This window comes from Macrosteles quadrilineatus, unplaced genomic scaffold (assembly GCF_028750875.1).
Source record: "Macrosteles quadrilineatus isolate MER2022 unplaced genomic scaffold, UCM_ALF_1.0 Scaffold_2__2_contigs__length_208266976, whole genome shotgun sequence".
In the NCBI taxonomy this organism is placed as follows: Eukaryota; Metazoa; Arthropoda; class Insecta; order Hemiptera; family Cicadellidae; genus Macrosteles; species Macrosteles quadrilineatus.
Window position 1 is genome coordinate 134931179 of NW_026542595.1, and position 20255 is coordinate 134951433.

Sequence of the window (20255 nt, forward strand, 5' to 3'; positions counted from 1 at the left end):
GGTTGATTTGCCCATACAAATAACATTATTGTGTTCACCAGTGACACCGGTAAGTATGCTAGGTGAGGGTGGACTCTTTCATTATTGCGCTCATGTTCACTCATCCCGTTACGCGCAGAATAAGCGTACTACTAGTATAATGCATGACAAGTAAATATTCTGTGTCCACAACACAAACCAAAAGCTGTAAATGGAGTAAAATTTGGAGTAAGAACTTTTAAAGAATTGGTAAAAAATAATGTCCATATAGTAAGTTAACCTGATTTAAGTTAAATGCCCGACAAAGTAATAAATTATATTATATTAAGGTGTCTTACAAACTTTTTTTGGTAAAACTAACAAGATAATAAAAGAAACACTTACAAATATGAGGATCATAAAATAATTTACACTAAAATAAAACATTTTGGAGTAAACCACAAAGATCGCGTCAGGTGACATTAATTCTCTGCCTTTTAGAATCACCCCCCTGAATACATCTGCATAAATACATCCCAGTTACAAAATATTTCCCTCAGCGTCGGTCTTTTCATTACAATTTGTTAATGATTTCCTTGTATAAAACGAATTTGGGGGAAAACATGCAAGTTGGGGGTTGTTTAAACTTAAGTTAATGTGGATATTTTCATGCATGAATAAAACTGAGGTACTTTTCTATCAAGATTGTTTTATATATATATATATAAAACGACCAATGATTCGGAAATCATGTAATTAAACTTGGATATATTTGCACGCACAGTATTAATAAAGTGGCTACTAACATTTTTCAAACTGAATAATACGTAGTGTGTATATTACAAATTATTCCAATCGAAATGAGGTGAGTTTCAGAGTTATAATGGATGCAATCATATAGTCAATACATTATAGAATACGTATCTATAACATCTTATAGATATTAACTTATCAAAAGAGATTTAGTCGATATTTTTTTACAACTTTGAACTAATGCAAAACTTCTGGACCATATATGGGTACAAAAATACTGTTTTTTTTTCTATTCTTACATCATGATATTTTTTTTTAATTTCATGAACCCCGCTGAAATTTGCCACATTTTTACGATATCAGTATAATTCAAACATTATTAAACTAAAGTTCACTGTCAAATACCTTCTTTTATTTCAAATAAAGCCGGATAATAATATGTTTACTATTGAACTACAATGATTTGTAATTTTAATTCTCTTGAGCCATGACGCATGTATTCATAGCTATGTTCTTACATCTTTGTTGCACAAGAGGGAAATCATAAAACTAAAATGAGGTTTAGTACAGACCATTTGTTTGGCCTAGAAAACTTAAAACCCTAGTAAGTGCAAAGCCCTCATGGTGATTTATTGTCCAGTGGAGTATTTCTGGCGCTCAAGAGCCATTAAGGTTAGTAACTGCTCCTTCTTTACTCAATAATTGAGAGGAAAAGTATTTCCAGTAGGAAAATGTTTGTTGAATATCAAGGAAAAATGTCACTTGTGTGTCATATTTTTACTTCATTGAAATCTTACCTAAAATGAAAGGAGAAGTAAGTTTGAAATGAAAAAAAAAAATCACGATGAGTACCATTTGAGCTTGAATTGCCATGGATTATTGTTTTATGATTTTACCATTTACTATTTTGTAACTAATTATATCAGTACATTTGGGAATATATGTTTCTAATTTTTGCCGATTGTAGGATAAATAAAGCTACAGAATTACCTGACTGATTGATTCACTTGGTGATTGGAAGCCTCCTGATTACATTCCTTTGTGCCTCACTGATGTTAATCAAGTTAGTCCCCGTCAAAGCTTCATTGGTGTGCTCTTTTTCATTTACAGAGCAATACTTATTTACCTTTAGCATAGTTACATTTTGTTATGCTCTGTCTTAATTAAAGTTATTAAAGCGTAAATAACACTAATCCGTTGGCTTTGTCAAGAATACATTATTATTTTATATTATGAGAAAGGGGTAAAACAGCAAAGTCATCCAACCGTAAAACTTGTAATATGAGATGCAAATTTAAGATGTATGAACACGTATAGTACTTAATTTTTCTACCTTTACAGTATAAAATACAGGGCTCTATTCTAGAACCGATTGCTTCACCATGGGCCGAGAGAGTCACAGCAATATTACATAGCCCAAAAGAATTGGTTTTTGGTGGGATTTAAACCCGGGACCTTGGGGGCCGAAGGCTAGTGTTCTACCACTAGATCAGCTCCCTCACAATTCATATTAAAGTTACACATTGCAACCATAAAACGTTGCCCAAAGTAGGCGACTTTAAACATGTGGTTCTTTAACATATTTTCAGAATGTGTCACCTGGTAAAAAACTTTACACTTAAAACATTTTTATATATCAGCACACACGATTGACAGACACGATGGTAACTAAAAAAACTTTATGACTCAAATATACTTTTTTAAGTTGTAATACTGTTGGGAAACTCGTATTAAATTATCAAGCAGAAATGTGTAAATTCTAATAATTGTAGCAGTGAAAATCCTAATCAGTAATTCGCACATCGTCATATAGGATTGCAAAGCATGATGTGTAAATAGCAGATAGAAAACCAATTACTACAGTAATTAGTTCAACGTGGATTCAGTAGATTTTGATACCAAGCCAATTCATATTCTATATGCATTCATTAAGTGCCTGCAAATTTGTCGATTATGTCTATATCTTTTGCAAAACTTGTAATTTTACCATTACGATCATAAAATTGTTGACAGTTAAATCCAAACAAGAATAAACTGTAATTAAAAAGTTAAATTACCAATTATTTTTAAATTGTTGGATAAATAAAAATTTAGTGAAGAATTTTTTAACGTTTGAACTTTAAGACCACGAAGATTTCAAATATTTTATAGCTTTAAATTATAAACATTTTTTGTCAAATATCACACTTGGAGACTCTCCAAGTGTGAAATCTTCAAACCTCAAGAAGTTTAACTAAGATGTTACTATGTTTTAACCAAATGTTGTTTTGCTACACAAGGAGTGTAGTAGAAGAGATTCACTAGGTCTGAAGCTGTAAAGACCAATTATTGTTCTCAAACAGAATGATTCAATTTATGGTACAGAGTGGGCGAAAAGTCCCTGCCCACTGCTGCAATTTTTTTTTTAATCAACAGTTTTTGAGTTATTTAATAACAAAATTTTAAATGGCCACCATTTTCTTTTATGAATTTGGAAAATTTAAATAAATGTTTGTGCAAAGTTTCAATTTCGTATGTTAAACCGTTCTTTAGAAAAAGTAATAAGTGAAAAAAAATGGTGGCTGTGTAAGTAAATAAGGACTTCCGAACCATTTCAATATGGTATTTACTTATGTTTCTAACTCGGGAACAATACTCTAAAATTTTGGTAGAGAGTTCCGGGACACCCTGTAAGAGTGATGCACTGTATCTGTTTGTTCAGAGTAAACATAAACCAGCTGAACCTTCTGGTCTCTATTGTACAAATGAAAACTACCAACATTTAAACCTATGCATGAACCTTCTTTTCATCGTGCTACCTGGAGTGCACGTTGATCGGGGTGGTGAGAAAATAAATACAACAATAATTAAATTTGCTCTGCATATTAACATAGTAAAATCACATTTACTTTGTTAGAATTCCAGTAAAGTTATTCATTGCATTTTCTAAACAGCTTATTTTACTTGACCAATGAGAATTTCAGCTGATAAACCAGTTAGTCCACTAGTTAGTAATTTGGTTTCTACTTTGAATATATCAAGAAACGATAAACACTCTACGAGATAGACTTTTTATGTGTAGAAAAATCTTGGAAACATTGGAGTGCAGAGGCATAAACAACACAAGTGGCTTGGCAGATTAGTGTACAAAACGTGCAAAGGTAACAACTATATTGTGCGGATTTGCAAAAAAATATTTTGTGAAAATGAACAATTGGTTTTTGTGCAATGAATTGGCTTACAAAATGAAACTTAAAAAAACACACATGAAAGTGGAAAAATTTAGGAAATTGATGAAAGAAAGGAAAGTGCAGAAGAGAAAAAGGATTTATTAGAGTGGTAAAAACACGTGACCCGAGTAAATTTGACATTGTAAGTATAATACATTAAATATTCACCATTTCAACTTGTGCACTGTTTTGGCGTGAATAATGTTAAATGTGTATTTTGCGTTAAATACCTCGAATACTACGCTCACTGGTTTGTAAAGGTTAACATTGTACTGTATATTATTTTTCTCAAATTTTTATTTGGAGCATTATTGATTTGTGATTTGCTTAAAAGTAAGTAAAGTTTTGTTCATCGTAATGCTATGCAATTTTAAAGCATTGTTTCTAGGAAAATAATTAATTGGCAGCTAGTTTATTTATTTAATAGCTTCTCATACAGGGAATAAACTATTACCATGGTTAGACCTGGATTCGGGACTGATTTACTTTTTCGTTTTGAGGTCCCCAGATTAACCCTTATTTACTATGTATATTTATTTGAGTGTCAGTACAATTACTCCAGCTACAATTCCTCCGATTTCGATGAAATTTGGTTTAAACGTGTAAATTTACGTTTATTTGAACAAGTTCGTGAATCAAAATGATTGGACTGCAGGAATGAGGGTTTGTGTTTAAAAAGTCTAAGTCTTAAAATTTACGATCCTCGAACATGTTACTGATAACATGTTTCAGTTTCAAATTGTAGAGTTTTAAAATAACATAATTCAGTATATTATAGTATTGTATTGAGTTTAATAGTTGCAGTTAAAATTCAAAATATACTGGTAGTTTAAATAATATTCCTATGTCACTTATGTAGGGTAAGTAAACTTTTGTACGTTGCTCGTTTATTGATATTTCATGATAAAATCTGGAAAATGTGTTAATTTATACTAAGCTATTATTATTTTACAAATTAACGCAACTCTTAAAATGTGTTTAAATAGGTAATAAATCTTTGCGAAAAGCGTATCAGGTAAATAACAATTTGCTGAGTCAGCAAGTTGGGCTGTGGCGGGTGCGTTGAAATATTTAAAATTTGTTTTAGTAAATTTCCCTAAAGGTAAAACGGCATTATTGCGGGTAGCAAGGCGAAGCACAATGCCTATTTACTTCTTAATTTTCATGCCTCAGAGGCCAAAAAAACTATGCATAAAAATGGATACGTGTTTGTGTATCCGTGAATGCGATAACTCGAGTAATTTTGATCCGATTTTGATGAAATTTGGCATGCACTTGAAGGGCTGGATAAAATATTTAAAACTATTTAAATACGAGTTGCCCGTAAATTAAAGTCTCCATCTTGCTTTTGCCTCCACCAAGCGAACTGATTTTAAAGTCTGAGATCAACGTCGTGTTCTTACTACTTCTTCATCTACTACTATTTTCGGTACCCGTCCCTATTGTTAGACAATGAGTCTTCCATCGATGTATATAGAGTGTTTGGTAGTCAGTCTCAAATATTTTAAAGCATTATTAAGCAAGTAAATTGCTATAAAAATACGCAATTTGGATAGTTATATCTCACTCCTACTTCCGGAAACAGCCATTTTTAAATTTTTCAAATTTCTTGACATCGCTTAATAAAATCTCATATTTCTCAACTTTTAACCTAAATAATGATATTTTTAATAGCATTTTTAGAATCGTAATTACATTTTCTATCGGAACACGTATGATATGGTACAAACCAATTCAAAATGTTAAAAATCGATTAAAAGGGTGCTACAACTCGCTTAAGAAAACTGTTTATCAAGTAATTAATGTCAAATAGTATTAAAAAATCTCCACATTTTAAGCTTTAAAATGGTATGCAATATGTGACATGTAATGTCAGCCTAAGGGGAAAAATATTGCGTTAAACATAGAATTAATCACTTTTTCATTAACTGCACTCATTAATTACAAGAACGCATTTAGTGAAAGTTGTGTGCAAAAGGTAACTGTTTAATTAAGTATACCCCATTAGTCTTATGTTTACTGTGTGTTGTTTTAATATAAGGCTTAGGTAGGACGAGTTAGGAAAACTGTAAAGAGCAAGTTAAAACAAATTTCCAAAAAAATACAAAAAAGCGTAAATTTGTTAATTGATTAAAACATTTCACTTGATTAAAAACCATCTAAAACCTTAATAAAGATCATCCGATTCATAATATCGTTATATGCTTTGAATGAACTAAATGAATATACATTAATTACACAAAACCTGGGATGCCATACCAACTGTTGTGTAACTTGCTCACCAATTGTTGGTTTCTAGCCATGCTTCAGCCAGAAACCATCTACACTAGTCTCATTTTTATCCATAACTTTTAACATGTTTTCTTAGTAATTGATGATTTTACACTTTTTCGTAATTTTAATTTAAACAGTGTTTTTGATGTGTATCAAGTGTTTAATTTTTTTCATTGTGAATTATGACTATAATACAGCATAAGGTGTTCTGGAAATTAATAGTTTTGTCAGTTACGTTACGCAACTGTGCAACCGCAAAATCGGAGCTTTCAACGCCTAACGGGGAAGAAAACAAACTAGGTGATGTGGTATGTAAATGAGATTATAACCTTTTAGATTTGAAGTAAGGAGTTACATGATGTGGATCATGTACTGGTATTGAGCTTATGTTTTATATTCAAACAGAACATAGCTATGTATTCACACAGTGCTACTGCCTAAATAGTGTTTACACACTTAACCTATTTTATTATATTCTATAATGGTTAGTTGGTTCCGCAAAATAGATGATATATTTTACAATAAGACATTTCAGTTTAGCTTGGTTGCAAATCTGTATATTCTACTTCAAAAATCTGTAATTAACAAGCAGCACAAAACACCTGTGTTTATTTTATTAAAACTGGCTATAACATCAACTGGGAATGAAAAAAAGTCTAGTTCTATCCCAAATCAATGCATACTGAAGTAGGAATCCCAAATATATGAACCAGCTGTTGCAAGTTTTCATCCGAATTCAGAGAAAGTGCTGCTGCAATATTATATTTTCTACCAATGATAGTTGATGCAAAATTAAATATTTAATAGTTCACCATAGACCGCCATAGGAGTTCGGCCTTGTTATACAGATAGTGTACTTAAAAATACCATTAAGGTAATTGACATTGACGACGTGACTAAAATGTGTTTTTTAATTATTTAACTGGCTATAACGTTAAAAGATACTTCTATCTATAGTCATTGTTTCTTCATAATATTGCCAAACGGCTAAATCATTTTCCAAAATAAACTTATCACACACTTTTTATGGTAAAAAATCTATCTATAGTCAAAAATGTTAACTATATAATTTCAAAAAGAATCTTACGGATATTATTTCACCGAAAACATAGTTTTGAAAAACTTATAAAACACATCAAAGATCTCATTGTAGCAGCTAAACAAAAGAAATCAGTTGAAATTGAAGTAGTTTTTTTCCCCATTTTAAGCTATTGTCAGTCCCATCAACCAAAAACCTATCGTACTTAAAGGGTATAAATTCTCGTAGTTTGACGATTGTGTGTTTATTTGTAAAATGAATGGATGGAACAAATTACATATGTACTACCGGCAAAGTATATACTCAGGAATTTTTCTATTGAATAACTAGGTACAGTATTCGATATAATTTTTACTTTGCCTAGTCTTTCTGTGGAATGCCCATTGGCACTTCAGGTAAGTACAAAATATGATGTTGTAGGCATTTTGTAGACTTTTGTTTCCTTGTTCGCATTGTCTTATCAAATATAAAATAATCTAATCAAGCATAATCATATACAAAATATTCTGTTATTTCTAAAGGCTTTTTGAAATTTTTAATTCATTTTTAGGCAAACGCCAACATAATTGAAACTAACTCATCCTAGCTATACACAGCATAATTCAACATAGTAAATAGTTATTACATACAACCATTTCTTAAACTAGCCTATTCACTTTGCCTCATTATTTCATTACTTTACTGCACTAGTGAAGTAAAGTAACAGACCAATGGGGCTTAAGGATTGAGAGAAAAGAAGTTTAATAATGCTTCGGACGCCGTCTTATCAGCTGTCAACAACCAAAAACAATTAAAACATTATTCAATAACAACCAAAACCTAATTATGCTCAATCACAACTAAAAATATATAACGCTTCTTAGAAGAAACGAAAACTTTAAATGATGGTAACAAAAATGATCACATCATGGCATAGGCCTACTCGTTATACTGTACGACAGCGTACGTATATAATGTAATTTCCCCACAGGTATCCATGGTGAATCGCTGGAACTATAACTTGGAACCCCATACAGTGACTACAGCTGACGGCTACGTTTTGACAGTATTCCGCATTCCAAAAAAGGATTCGTCCAAATCCCCTGTTTACTTACAGCACGGCCATCTTTCTTGTGGTGCTGCCTTCCTGGCTAACAAAAAAAGCTTAGGTAGGCCACTAGAGTCAAATTATATATATGTATGTTGCATTGACGATAAGCGACTTAATCATTGTTTACCTCTGTTACTGATTGAGAAACGTGACATGTACACACACAAAATTACTTTCGGAAAAATTGATAAATGGATTACTAAGGTAAGCCTCGGCCGGCTTCATGAGGCGGAGCTTTAAAACTTCATGTGAGGTTGAATTTAGTATTTTGTGATCGTTGATTTTTAACAATACAAATAATTATCTATATCATTTTAAAGGGGAGATCCTAATTCAAAAAATAAAACAAACGGATTTTTAAATATTTTTACTTTTCAATCTCTATTTTTTACCAGAGTACTTACTAATGTTTTGGTGTTGGTTTGGCATTGATCTCAGATTAAACACTGATGATGCCATTTCACATTAATTGCAACCTAGCTGGAAGTAAATTTCATCTGAATATCTTCTTAACACAAATAAAACCGATGCTAACAAGCAACCAGCATTGAAAGGCTTAAGGATGAAGAGTCATAATTTAACAATGTTTGCCAAACGTGACAGAATTATATCAATTGTTTTATTACAATTAACATAGAGTGTCACAAGATATTTACAATATGTAAGAAGTACTTGATACATAGTACTTGGTTCTATAATTAAGACATGATGTGTTAGTTTTTGTGTCAGGATGGACGGGTATGATTTAAACTTTATTTTTTATCTCAGTAAATTGTTCTAGTGTATCACCTGTTCAACAATGGTTACGATGTTTGGGTGGGAAACGCGAGAGGAACTCAGTTCTCCCAAAAACATGAGCATTTTGATACAAACAGTGCTGAATATTGGAATTTCAGGTAAGGAAATTTAACGAAATTACATTTACAGCAGAAATACCTATCTTTAAGCTAGATTTCGTTCTATAATGTGTAACCAGTAAAATACGTTTGATTTTCAATAATATATAAATTAGCAGTAAGTATTATCTTGACATTTTAAAATCATTTTCCTAGTTTAGATCATTTTATTTACCTAACAGTAAGTTTTTAACTTAACATATGGGTATGCATCCCATATCTTCTTATATCATACCAACTCATAATTGTGTAGCTAACGTCTCAAAAGAACACAAGCTGTTGACCCGTCCTACGTACGGGAATCTAGTGGTCAGTTAAAACAGTGTATAATTCAAAGGTACAATTTTTAAATTCCTTTTTTTTGTTTCCATAATTTGCAAATGGGTTCTTTCAATTATTTAATTTTTAAAGATTGAATTTTTGTAGGACGCATTTCTTTGAATAGCAGAAACAGCAATTAAATCCAGCTGATCATAAACTAAACAAATATGTTCTTTATGAGGATAACATGGGAAATTTAAAGGCTACTGGGGCAGAGCCCAATGGACTTTTTCGAAAATGTAAGGTCAGTTTGCAAATCTACGCGACACGCTCTTTTCAATGAGACGTCAATGGATAAAATCGGTTAAGAAATGGCGAAGGAGTTCAACCGACAAATTGTGTTATCGTATTAACTATACAATAATAATATATACATGATGATGATTTTGAAAGTTATACAGTAATTACGTCCAAGAAACCGCAATTTACAAAACCGGTTTGTATTAAAACAGACAGAAATAACTTAACCCTTGATTGATGGTAATTTGATACAAAGTTTGGGCAATGTACTGGCAATACATTATTGTGGAAATCATATTAAACCGAGCCCCCAAAATGCAGATTTGTTCAACTTCAAATTATTTTTTTCAACAGAGTTAGCTTACAGTTCAAATGCTGTAGCATCAAAACTGTCGGAACTTTACCTCTTTAGAAGCTAATTTGTTTCTACTAAGATAATTTCTTTCTAATGTATAGGAGAAATGTTGCGCAAAACTGTTATTACCTTACATTACCTCATTGGCCATTGAAATCTCAGAAGGATTTGGCCTCGCCAACGATGCTTCTTCACTCTTCTCTATCCTCCGCTGCCTCAGGAGTAGTGCCCAATACAGCCCCATGCTTCAGCACCTGACTCCTCCATCGCAGTCTCGGCCTGCAGAGTGGTCTTCTTCCTTCTGGTTTGTTCTGGTCCACAGCTTTAATTAATGATGAATTCTCTCTCCTCCGCAAGCCTGTTATTACGATTGAAAAACTATTTGAGAAAAATGTGTGACGTTTCCGCAGTAAGACCTTAAAACACAGTTTTATCAAATGTCCTATGTAATCCCGTGCCATCTCTTAAATGTTATACGTATATTTGTCAGCAGTTTTCATGAAATGGGCAAGTTTGACCTCCCGGCAGTTATACAGTACATCACTGACACCACTGGCAAATCCAAAGTCCACTACATCGGCCACTCTATGGGAACCACGATGTTTCTGGTTATGGGATCCTTGCTCCCCGAAAACCTGGTACTCGTTGACACCGTAACTTTCCTGGCTCCCGTCGCGGTACCCAAGCACTTGACGGCGGCCTCATCGACGCTCAAATGGAACATTGCTAACTTCATTGCGGTAAGATAATCAACTGATGAAAATTTATAGAACATGTTCTCTTGAAATATTGTTTACTTGGAGACCACACTTATTGTGGGACCTTTTTTAAACTGAATACGAATGAAGATTGAATGTTGAGTAATTCAGATGTTTGGTGTAGTTTAAGAACTACATTTGTTTCTTTAGCCGGACGGTTTATAAAAAGCCAATCTAGGACAAAGAAGAACCATTAAAATCTTACTTGATTTTATCGGCGTATAACAGTTTTTCTCTTCTTAATGCTCCGTGGTTTTAAGCTACTTCCAATTTTACAAAATCGCAAAAAGAGTATTATTGAACACGTTTGGGAGTTTTGGGGTTATTGAAATCCCAAGAGAGCTGGCCTGGTTTTAGGCTATTAATAACTATAGAATTTTTCACGATCGAATTGACAACATTTTGCATGTAATAATCTACCTTTAATTTTTTAGAAAACTTTACCGATGATTGGTGTTCCCAAACATGGAGAACAGCCTTGGATCGCAAAGTTCCAGCATAACGTTTGCGACTCAGACACATTCTACGGTGCACTATGCAGGTTTTTAAGTGGAACACCAAAGTATGAGGAGATAGTTGAAAAACGTGAGAGAAGAGTAATCGATGAAAACTCTAGTAGTGAATCTGGTGAAATAGAAGTAGTACATACAGTTGTACCAGCCAGCATGTTTGATCGAGTAAGTATTGGTAACATGATTTGGTAATGAAAAGTATGAGACATAAAATATTCCCCTCGATGAAGCTTAATTTGAGTAAAACTAAGGATAAGTTTATGTTTAACGTAAAAGAGAAAAATTTTAAACATGCTAGTATTTATTGTATATAAAGTATGACTTGTAGGAAAACGTATATTACAAGGATAGTGTAAATGTGTGATAAAATTAAACCAAAATTAACTAGTTAATAAGACCATTGACTGTACAAATATACCAGGGATGTAATCTTATCAATATAGACCTGGTTTTCTTTTAGTTTTTTTTTTCTTCAAATCAATCATTATTGAAAAAAACACTGGGGCAAAGTGTAAACATTTATCTCTTTGATTTTGGTGCTATGATTTTTTAAATATAAGATAATATTGTTTATACGGAGTTAAATTTAAATTTGATTTCGTAAAAGGTTTGCCTATTCATAAAAAATTTGACTAATTCTGTCATTACTCTTAATCAAGTTAGTCTTACTCAAGCACTAAAACTTCTAGATTGTGGGGACAAGATAACATACCTCACAATGAAGGTTCAAACACTGACAGTGTCAATTGCCCGAGTTTCGCCAAACAGTCTGTTAGGGAAACCTGTTCCCTCTTAAATTTCCAGGGGAAGCACCAACCCGGAGCAAAAACAATGTTCATCAACATCCACTCATTCTTGGATTGGTATATCGTTTCCAGATTTAAGAGAAAACAACAGAATTCCAAAACACAAATTAGCACAAGAACTATTGTGTTGAAACAGGTTTATCCAACTCTTAAGCATCTATTCGTTTGTATACATGATACATGTAAATGTAAATGTTTCTTACCCTGCAAACAAAAATATACTCCTCAATGCAGTTAGAGTATAACAATAACATTTTTAGGAATAACTAAACATTCTACTCTTAACATTGTTACAACTAGACCTCTGCGGAAAATGTGATTGAGTACTCTTACCAAGGCACATCGTGGAAGACTTATCGCCATTTTCTACAGATTATTAAAGCAGGTAAGAACGTTTAACAAGGAATTATACGAAGTGGTAGCTTCATGATAAAGTACAATCCAACTTACAACAATGTTTAGAACCATGTTATTGGAAGAACATGGAGTTAGGTTGGATCCGACAGTTTTTTGCGAATTTTCCATTCAAGGAATAAGCTATTACCATAGGTCTCATTTTAAGACCTGGGCTCGGGACCGATTTCCTTTGTCGTTTTGATGTCCCCAGAGGCCAAAAATGCCATCCATTCAAATTCATACATTTGTATATGTGTGTGTTCGCCCGTTAACACGAAAACTCGAGCAAAAATCATCCGCTTTTGATGATATTTGGTACAAACGGGATCGTGAACTAGCATGATCGGACCATGGGAACTGGATTTTGTGGGGGTTTTATAGTATACGTACACTGTTAAAATGTACTTGTTTATGGGTATTATTTTGATCAAACTTGGCAAATTATTTTATTTTATACTAAGCTATTAATATTTTGCCAAAAACACATGTACTAACCACCCTATGGCAGCAAACCTGGGTACTCGATACACCTAATGTTTTAAGTAAAAATCAAATCAGGCAAGCTCGTTTGCGGTGGCGTCGGTATTACTTTATCTGAGGAATATCTACCTCAAATTGTTGCTTTTGCAGTGGTAAAATAATCCTTTCATTATGATACTGTAAACTAACCACATATTCTGCTTGTTTCTTCAAACATCGGAGTAGCCCAAATTCACACATATTTGTTCAAATTGATGTTGGTTCTCATGTTTATCAGATTTCACAAAAAAAACTAAATATACATAATTTTTGCAGTTTTACGACCAAACATGCATTAATTGTGTTCTGTCCTCTCAGGGCCCTAAAATGAAAATGTACAGGGTCCCTACATTTCGTGTTTTCTATGACTAACTAGGCGAGTGCTTCTTCCAATAATAAGATTGAAATGTGCCAACACATGATGTCACTACAATAACTGGTTTCTGAAAAGTGTGATCTAATCTATATGAATCAAACGTAAACTCTTAAAATAAGGGTTTTGGAAAAACCATCACTGCATTTAAATTTTACTCTATAAGATATTCTAGTATAAGGTTACTTAAATAGTTAACATATTAAAAACTAAATCCAATAAATAGTTATTAAGAGATTTTTTATAATTCCATATCTAAAAGTTTAGTTTCCAACTCAACTAGCATAATACTTTTCACTTTTGGCCATGCATAGAAGTCTGTATTTATAGTCATATAACCTACTGAATTATTTGTAAGGTTGTTTATTATTCGAGCTATTTTTAGGAAGGTTCCAAGAGTTTGACTATGGACAAGATAATCCAAATGTGTATGATGGAAAAACAAAACCGTATGAGTACAAAATACGGAATATAAATAAACGAATATATCTGCTTTCTGGAAAATTGGATACCATAGCTCGGCCAGAGGTTTGACCATATCTTTAAGAATTACATTACCTTAGTTATATGAATGACTTAAAAGTTCTTTAAGTGGTGGGTTTTTATTCTAAACCAACCAAGCATTCTTTTTCTATAAAGCAAAAGTCTGCAGTAACATCGACATAACACAGACAAATATTGTTTCCTAATTCAATTTAGCGCTGCTTTAGTTATGCTAGTGTGTAAAGCTGGCACATCTTATTAGTCTTAATCAGTGTTAGCCATATTGGATTTTAGTCAAATCCAAAATTTCTAATAAACCTGATGTAATAAAATACTGATTAATATATTAAAATTAAGGATTAGTTGTCCTCTTAGAGTCAAGATTTTAGTTTTTCCAGTTTCCCTCCACTGTTAATGATCATTAATCAAGTCTTTAATTAAATAATTTATTAAGAAAAGACAAATACAAATTTTTGAAAAATAATTTCCTTTTATTCCCTAGTGCTCTACTTTATAAACCTAATTATTAACTTTAAAAAATACCTATAACTTTTTAACACCGGCTTGCTGCTTCAAATAATGGTATGTATGTTCTGTCAAATTTAACATTGCTCTTATGGGACTAAAATCCAATATGGCTACCACTGATGAAGACTCTTAAAGCTACACATTTTGATGTCCTCCAAGATATTCTGAAAGCCACGATGGCAAGGCCAGGTGGTGGGAGGGACCTGGGAGGGACGGGAATTCGGGTTTCCCATATGTACGAACATAGCAGTTATGTGAATGCTTAAAAAGGTTAATTTAATCCCCCCCAACAAAGCTGCATCATTTCCAAAATATCCCCGTGAAGGATGTATTTAGGAATTCGTCCAAAGCAGTGCTTTTACGAACTTTACAAAGTTAAATTTAGGGCTAAGATGATTAATTTTTTATATATACCACTGATCATGTACAATAGTTGCCTATGCATACGTGTCGATGTGCGAAAAGACCATCAATTTAAACTATTAGAAGATTGTTTATATTGAATTGGTACATTTGAAATATGATTGTCTGACTCAATTAATTGATATTGTTTCGACAGGAAAATAAAACTAAAGAAACAATGATTAACTAATTGAACCTTAACTACCTTACATATGGTTGGCTCAAATCTTTGACTATTAATAAACTGTATCCAATAGTCAATGCTCAAACCTAGTAATTCGGTTTACAAATCCTGCATTCTATTATTCAGTGCAGTAACTTTCAGTTTATGTATAACTAGCTGTAACCCGCGGGCTTTGTCCCGTTTAACTTCTTAATTTTCAAGATTATCTCGTTCGCATGGCTCAATCACGTCCTGGTTGAAGTTTGTTCGCTACGCTCACTCACCTTTAAAATCAGGTGTGATTATTTGTTTGTATTATTGTATTCTGTTTATTTATTTCAGCTTAACTTAAATAATCAATAGTTTTATTAACACTAAGTTATGAAGTCAAACTGGGTGAAACCCGTGGGTAACAGCTAGTTTAAATAAAGTTAATTTTATTTCACTTGTGATTTATTTTCTACTCTGTCCAACAAAAGGAATATCTACAATTTCGCCTCATTTATCGATTTAAATATCTACAATGTATAAATGGAGGCTATTTTTTATGTTATAGGATTCCGTATACAAATTTACTAACCACTTTAAATGTGGGTATTTTAGCGGTGTCGTACCACAACGGTCATACTTATTTGACGTAATCGATTGCGAAATAAAATTATCCGATTGTTGAAATTTATTACACCGTTTTTGCTCGTACAATTATATATAGTACTAGCTGTACCCGCGGGCTTTGCCCCGTTTTACTTCATAAGTTAGCTCGTTCGCTACGCTAACTCGCCTCCAGGTTGAAGTTCGTTCGCTATGCTCACTCACCTTTTGGTTGCAAATTAGCTGTTGTCATAAATTTTTACAAAATTGTGCTGCACCCTGTTTGCAATCCTTGTAACTTTAATGCTATTGAACATCGTAGAACAGAACCAACTTGTTTAATTTAAACAGCTGTTAAGATTCATTAATTCCATTTAAATATGAGTACTCATAAGGTTAACATGGGAAACTCCAGACCCACTGGGGCGGAGCCCGAGAGTCCGATCAGAATAAAAACAACTTAGTTTTCCTATTTAATGCCTAAAGAATCAGTGTACCAAATTTCAGCCTCCTAGGTAAATGGGAAGTGGGAGAATTAGTGATGAGTGAGTGAGTGAGTCAGTCAGTCAGTGAGGGCTTTGCCTTTTATATATTTAGATAATCTTACTAGGGTGAACTCAGAAATAGTAGGCTATAACGCTGCAGTGAGAAAAGGGAGTTTTTATTTTCCGTTTTCCATACAATCTTCCACCCTGACGGTCAGCCGTCGTAGCTTTTAGGATACTGAAATCCTTAAAAATGCGTCACGAAGGAGCTGCCTTGTCCCTACCCACCACGGGGATTAAGGTCTGGTTTCCGCCTATGAACGTATTGGACAGAGACTTCATGGGAAATTATTTTGGAAGATTCCCTTCTGGTAGCTGTGGTCAGACAACTTTACGTTGATTCAATTTATCACCGACTTTGTAAAGTGCCGGTTAATTTCTTATCCTATTGTAAAATGAAAAACTGTTACGGTGTGTTTAATGTTGTTTGATTTTAATTGCTTAAACAAGTTACAATAGCTTTTTCGTATGAACTTTTTTCAGTTCTCAAACGTATGTTTCTACCCCTCAGGACTGATTATGTTTAATAAAACAACATTAATTTGGAAGAATTTTACTGATTGCTCTTACTTAAAATCTATCTTATAGTGCAGTTTTGTTTTTACTGAAGTAGACATTATATTACATTACTCTACAGAGTGAACAACTTAACTGTGCCACCATTGGTATCTCAGAACCTATTAGATTTATAGAGATAAAAACATCAACTTGTTTATAATGACATAACAAAATATGAATTCCAATGGTCCAATAAATATAATATAATGAAAAATGGCAGCCACCTTTAAAACTTCTTATGGGACACCCTGTATTTTCTAAAAAAAAAGCTAATGACATAATAACTATGGCATGGCTAGCTAATTTTTCAAAGTTTAACGTAGCTCTTAAACAAGTAGGTTAGAGAGAAAACTCCAGAAATAAAAAAGTCTTAAAATTGCATCCAAAATCTCAAACAAAATACATAAGAAGGTGTCCCATAAGAAATTGTAAAGTTGGCCACCATATTGGAAAATGGTGGCCATTTTTGAAACAATGGAATTCATATGTTTTATGTAATTAAAAACTAGTTGAAGTTCTCCATTTAATGTTCTCTCTAAACCTAATAGTTTCTGAGATACCAATGGTGGCACAGTTAAGTTGTTCACCCTGTATACCAGCTGTAACAACATTATTTTATTCAAATTTGACAGTTCCATGAGGTACTCACAGATTTCTGTATTACTGTGATAGTTGATGTGTCATAAAATAACATGTTCTTAACAAATAAGTTGTCCTTTTTTCCAACTTTGTTAAAAATAGTGTCCTATACAGAAATCATTACTTATCCACTGAAGATGTCAGTGGATGAATAAATAAACTACGTTCAATTTAGTCTACAGGCTTAACACAAGAATGGAGTGTCTACTTCTAACAATACCTAACTTACTTTGCGTATTTTCTATGGTGTTGGCTTTGTGTGTTTTAAGGACGTGGATTGGCTAGCCGTTCGTCTAAATGATCCCTGGTTGATTAAAGAAGGGTTTGAAGATTTCGACCACACTGCCTTCAACCAAGGGCGAGGTATCGATATGGTGCATGAAACTGTTGACGAAATCATAGAAGCCTCTGAACAGGACAGGGATCCAGATTTGCCAAAGGATTTTGCAGTACAGGATTTGACTATCGATTATGAGTCAAATGAAGAAGAAGAAGAACCGTCCCAAACACCAGACAAATTTAGTTTTTTCAACATTTTCAATTCAATATCTATTCCTTACAAGAATAAATTCGTCAAATAATTTATGAAGATACACAATTTTTTTTAGTTTCCTGTGCTCTTTTCAACCATTGCTTGTGATTCATAATTTAAAATTGTTAACTTCTGTGTTTTAGCGAATTTCCCCTATAGGGAATAAACTATTGCCGTAGTACTCATGGTAAGACCTGGACCCGGGACCGATTTACTTTTTCGTTTTGAGGTCCCTAGAGACCAAAAACACCATCCGCTCAAATTCATATATATATATATATATATATATGATCGGACTATGGGAACGAGGGTTTATGGGAGGTTTTATGGGGTAAAAGTTGTTTTTTCCCATTTTTGAGCCTATAAACTTAAAATTTAGCAATTTCTTTCCAAACTATTTTGTAGAGCTTAAAGAAACAAATAATTTAGTATACTGAAGCGTTACTATGCGCCTAATGGTTACGGAGAAAATGCCAAAAATCTGTAAATTTAAAATTCCTATGTTATTCTTATGGAGAATAAGTAAACTGTTGTAGTTTGCTTGTTTATGAACATATGTTGATCAAATTTGGAAAATGCATTCATTTCATACTAAACTATTACATTTTACACAAAAATATCTTTTTACCCTCCCTGTTGCAGCAAACCTAAGTACTCGTTAAACTAATGTTATTTAAATAGGGAATAAAAGTGATATTTTTAAGGAGACATTTTAGTGTAAATCCAGTCAGGCATATGGAAATTCGCTTAGTCTGCAGGTTTGCTGCGGTGGGGGTATTTACTGATTTGGAAGATGTAATTGAGTGTTATAAAGATAATTTCAGGACATAAACTTTTTATGGTATATAATTGTAACTCACTTCGAAAAATCTGTTATAAGATACATTGTACAACAAACCATTGCTGTAACAATTACGGTTGAAAAGTTATTGCACTTTTTGTGATTTTTAACTATACAATATCATATGTATTTGCTCTCACCACTTACCCATGATAAAGGTTGTTGACAAGCTTATGGGAGAAAGTATGTGTCAGAATGCTGAAACCGTTGATTTTATTTTTAAGAGGTTGGGGTCATCTTTTAACCTTGCATTTACACGTCCACATAGACTAACTGCCCATGCGTGGAACGTATGCATCAAAGCAAAAGGTGAGCCGGTACGGTACGAAGGTGAACTGTACTGATAAAATTACAGTGGCCAGGATCCGAACCCACAACATCGCTGCCTTGGGCCCGAAGTCCGCGACGCTACCGACTGAGCCACCGACTCACAAAATGCATTATATCGTTATACCATTGTATACAAGTATTAATGAATGTTTCGCCAATAGACATTTGAGTCCCGGTTAAGATACTACTAATAATGCAAGTGACCTCATTGTTATTGAACTAGAGAATGTTAAAGAGTTGAAAGGTAACAGCGCAAGGATCAAATTGTTAGTGAACATAAGTTTTTTGCAACACCCTTTAAGGAAAGCTTTTTCAACTCCCAAAGGTCACTTTCCTACTTGTTCATTATTGAGTTAATGGCAGCTACTTTATGATAATGGTTCCATTGGGATATCACTACTTAGAAACGTTTTCTATGTTTTTCTTAGGCGTATGGAGATAAATCTTTAGTCGATTAAGATTTTCAAAATCTTTAAATAGTAATTAAAGTAATAAAAAGTATCTGAAACTATTGAGTTCTCTTTACCAAAATTATTAGAAGTGTTAAACAATCATTGTATTACTTTAAAACATATTGGTTTCTTAGAGGAGAAGATTTGTCTTAGAAAGAAACATTATTTTGGTTTGTGATCAGGTGTAAATTGTTGTTCAAATTAAGATTATTTTAATATTTTACATCTGAGGAAAATGACAAAAGAAAGAGACGAGCAAATATGTTGAGCAAAGACTCTTTCAGAATATTTACATTTGATAAAAAGAATAAAAGACGGAGACGGATGGTGATGGTGTATGTATTATGTAAATGCATTCAGCTGAGTGATTTTTAAAGTCAGAAGATTTCCCAATAGAACATCCTTAACATTTTTACAAAAAATGTTGCAACAATTGATAACTTTCTAATTTTTTTACGTTCAATTAGAAAAAAGTAATTTATACATTTTTCATCATTTGCACTAAAATAAATTGAGATTAGTAATCTGATATTATCAATATAACCCACATTTATGTGAACTTGCTTGAATGTGATATCGACTAAATGTTTTATATTTTTTGAGGGTGAGGCTTAGTCTGCACTGTACTTTTTGTTTTTATTACCAGAAGCAAATTATAAAAATGTCAACAAGTGACTTTTTACTTTCTACCC

General features: G+C 32.9%; 1 protein-coding gene across 1 annotated transcript; it reads left to right on the plus strand.

Annotated features, from left to right (window-relative positions):
- The first annotated feature begins 6295 nt into the window (after positions 1 to 6295).
- Positions 6296 to 17996, plus strand: LOC128987098 (gastric triacylglycerol lipase-like). The gene is made up of 8 exons (XM_054407796.1): positions 6296 to 6502; positions 8204 to 8381; positions 9105 to 9219; positions 10629 to 10875; positions 11328 to 11570; positions 12512 to 12596; positions 13885 to 14027; positions 17678 to 17996. Exons 1-8 carry the CDS (start codon positions 6377 to 6379, stop codon positions 17987 to 17989), a joined length of 1449 nt encoding a protein of 482 aa, XP_054263771.1. The 5' UTR covers positions 6296 to 6376; the 3' UTR covers positions 17990 to 17996.
- The last annotated feature ends 2259 nt before the right edge of the window (positions 17997 to 20255 follow it).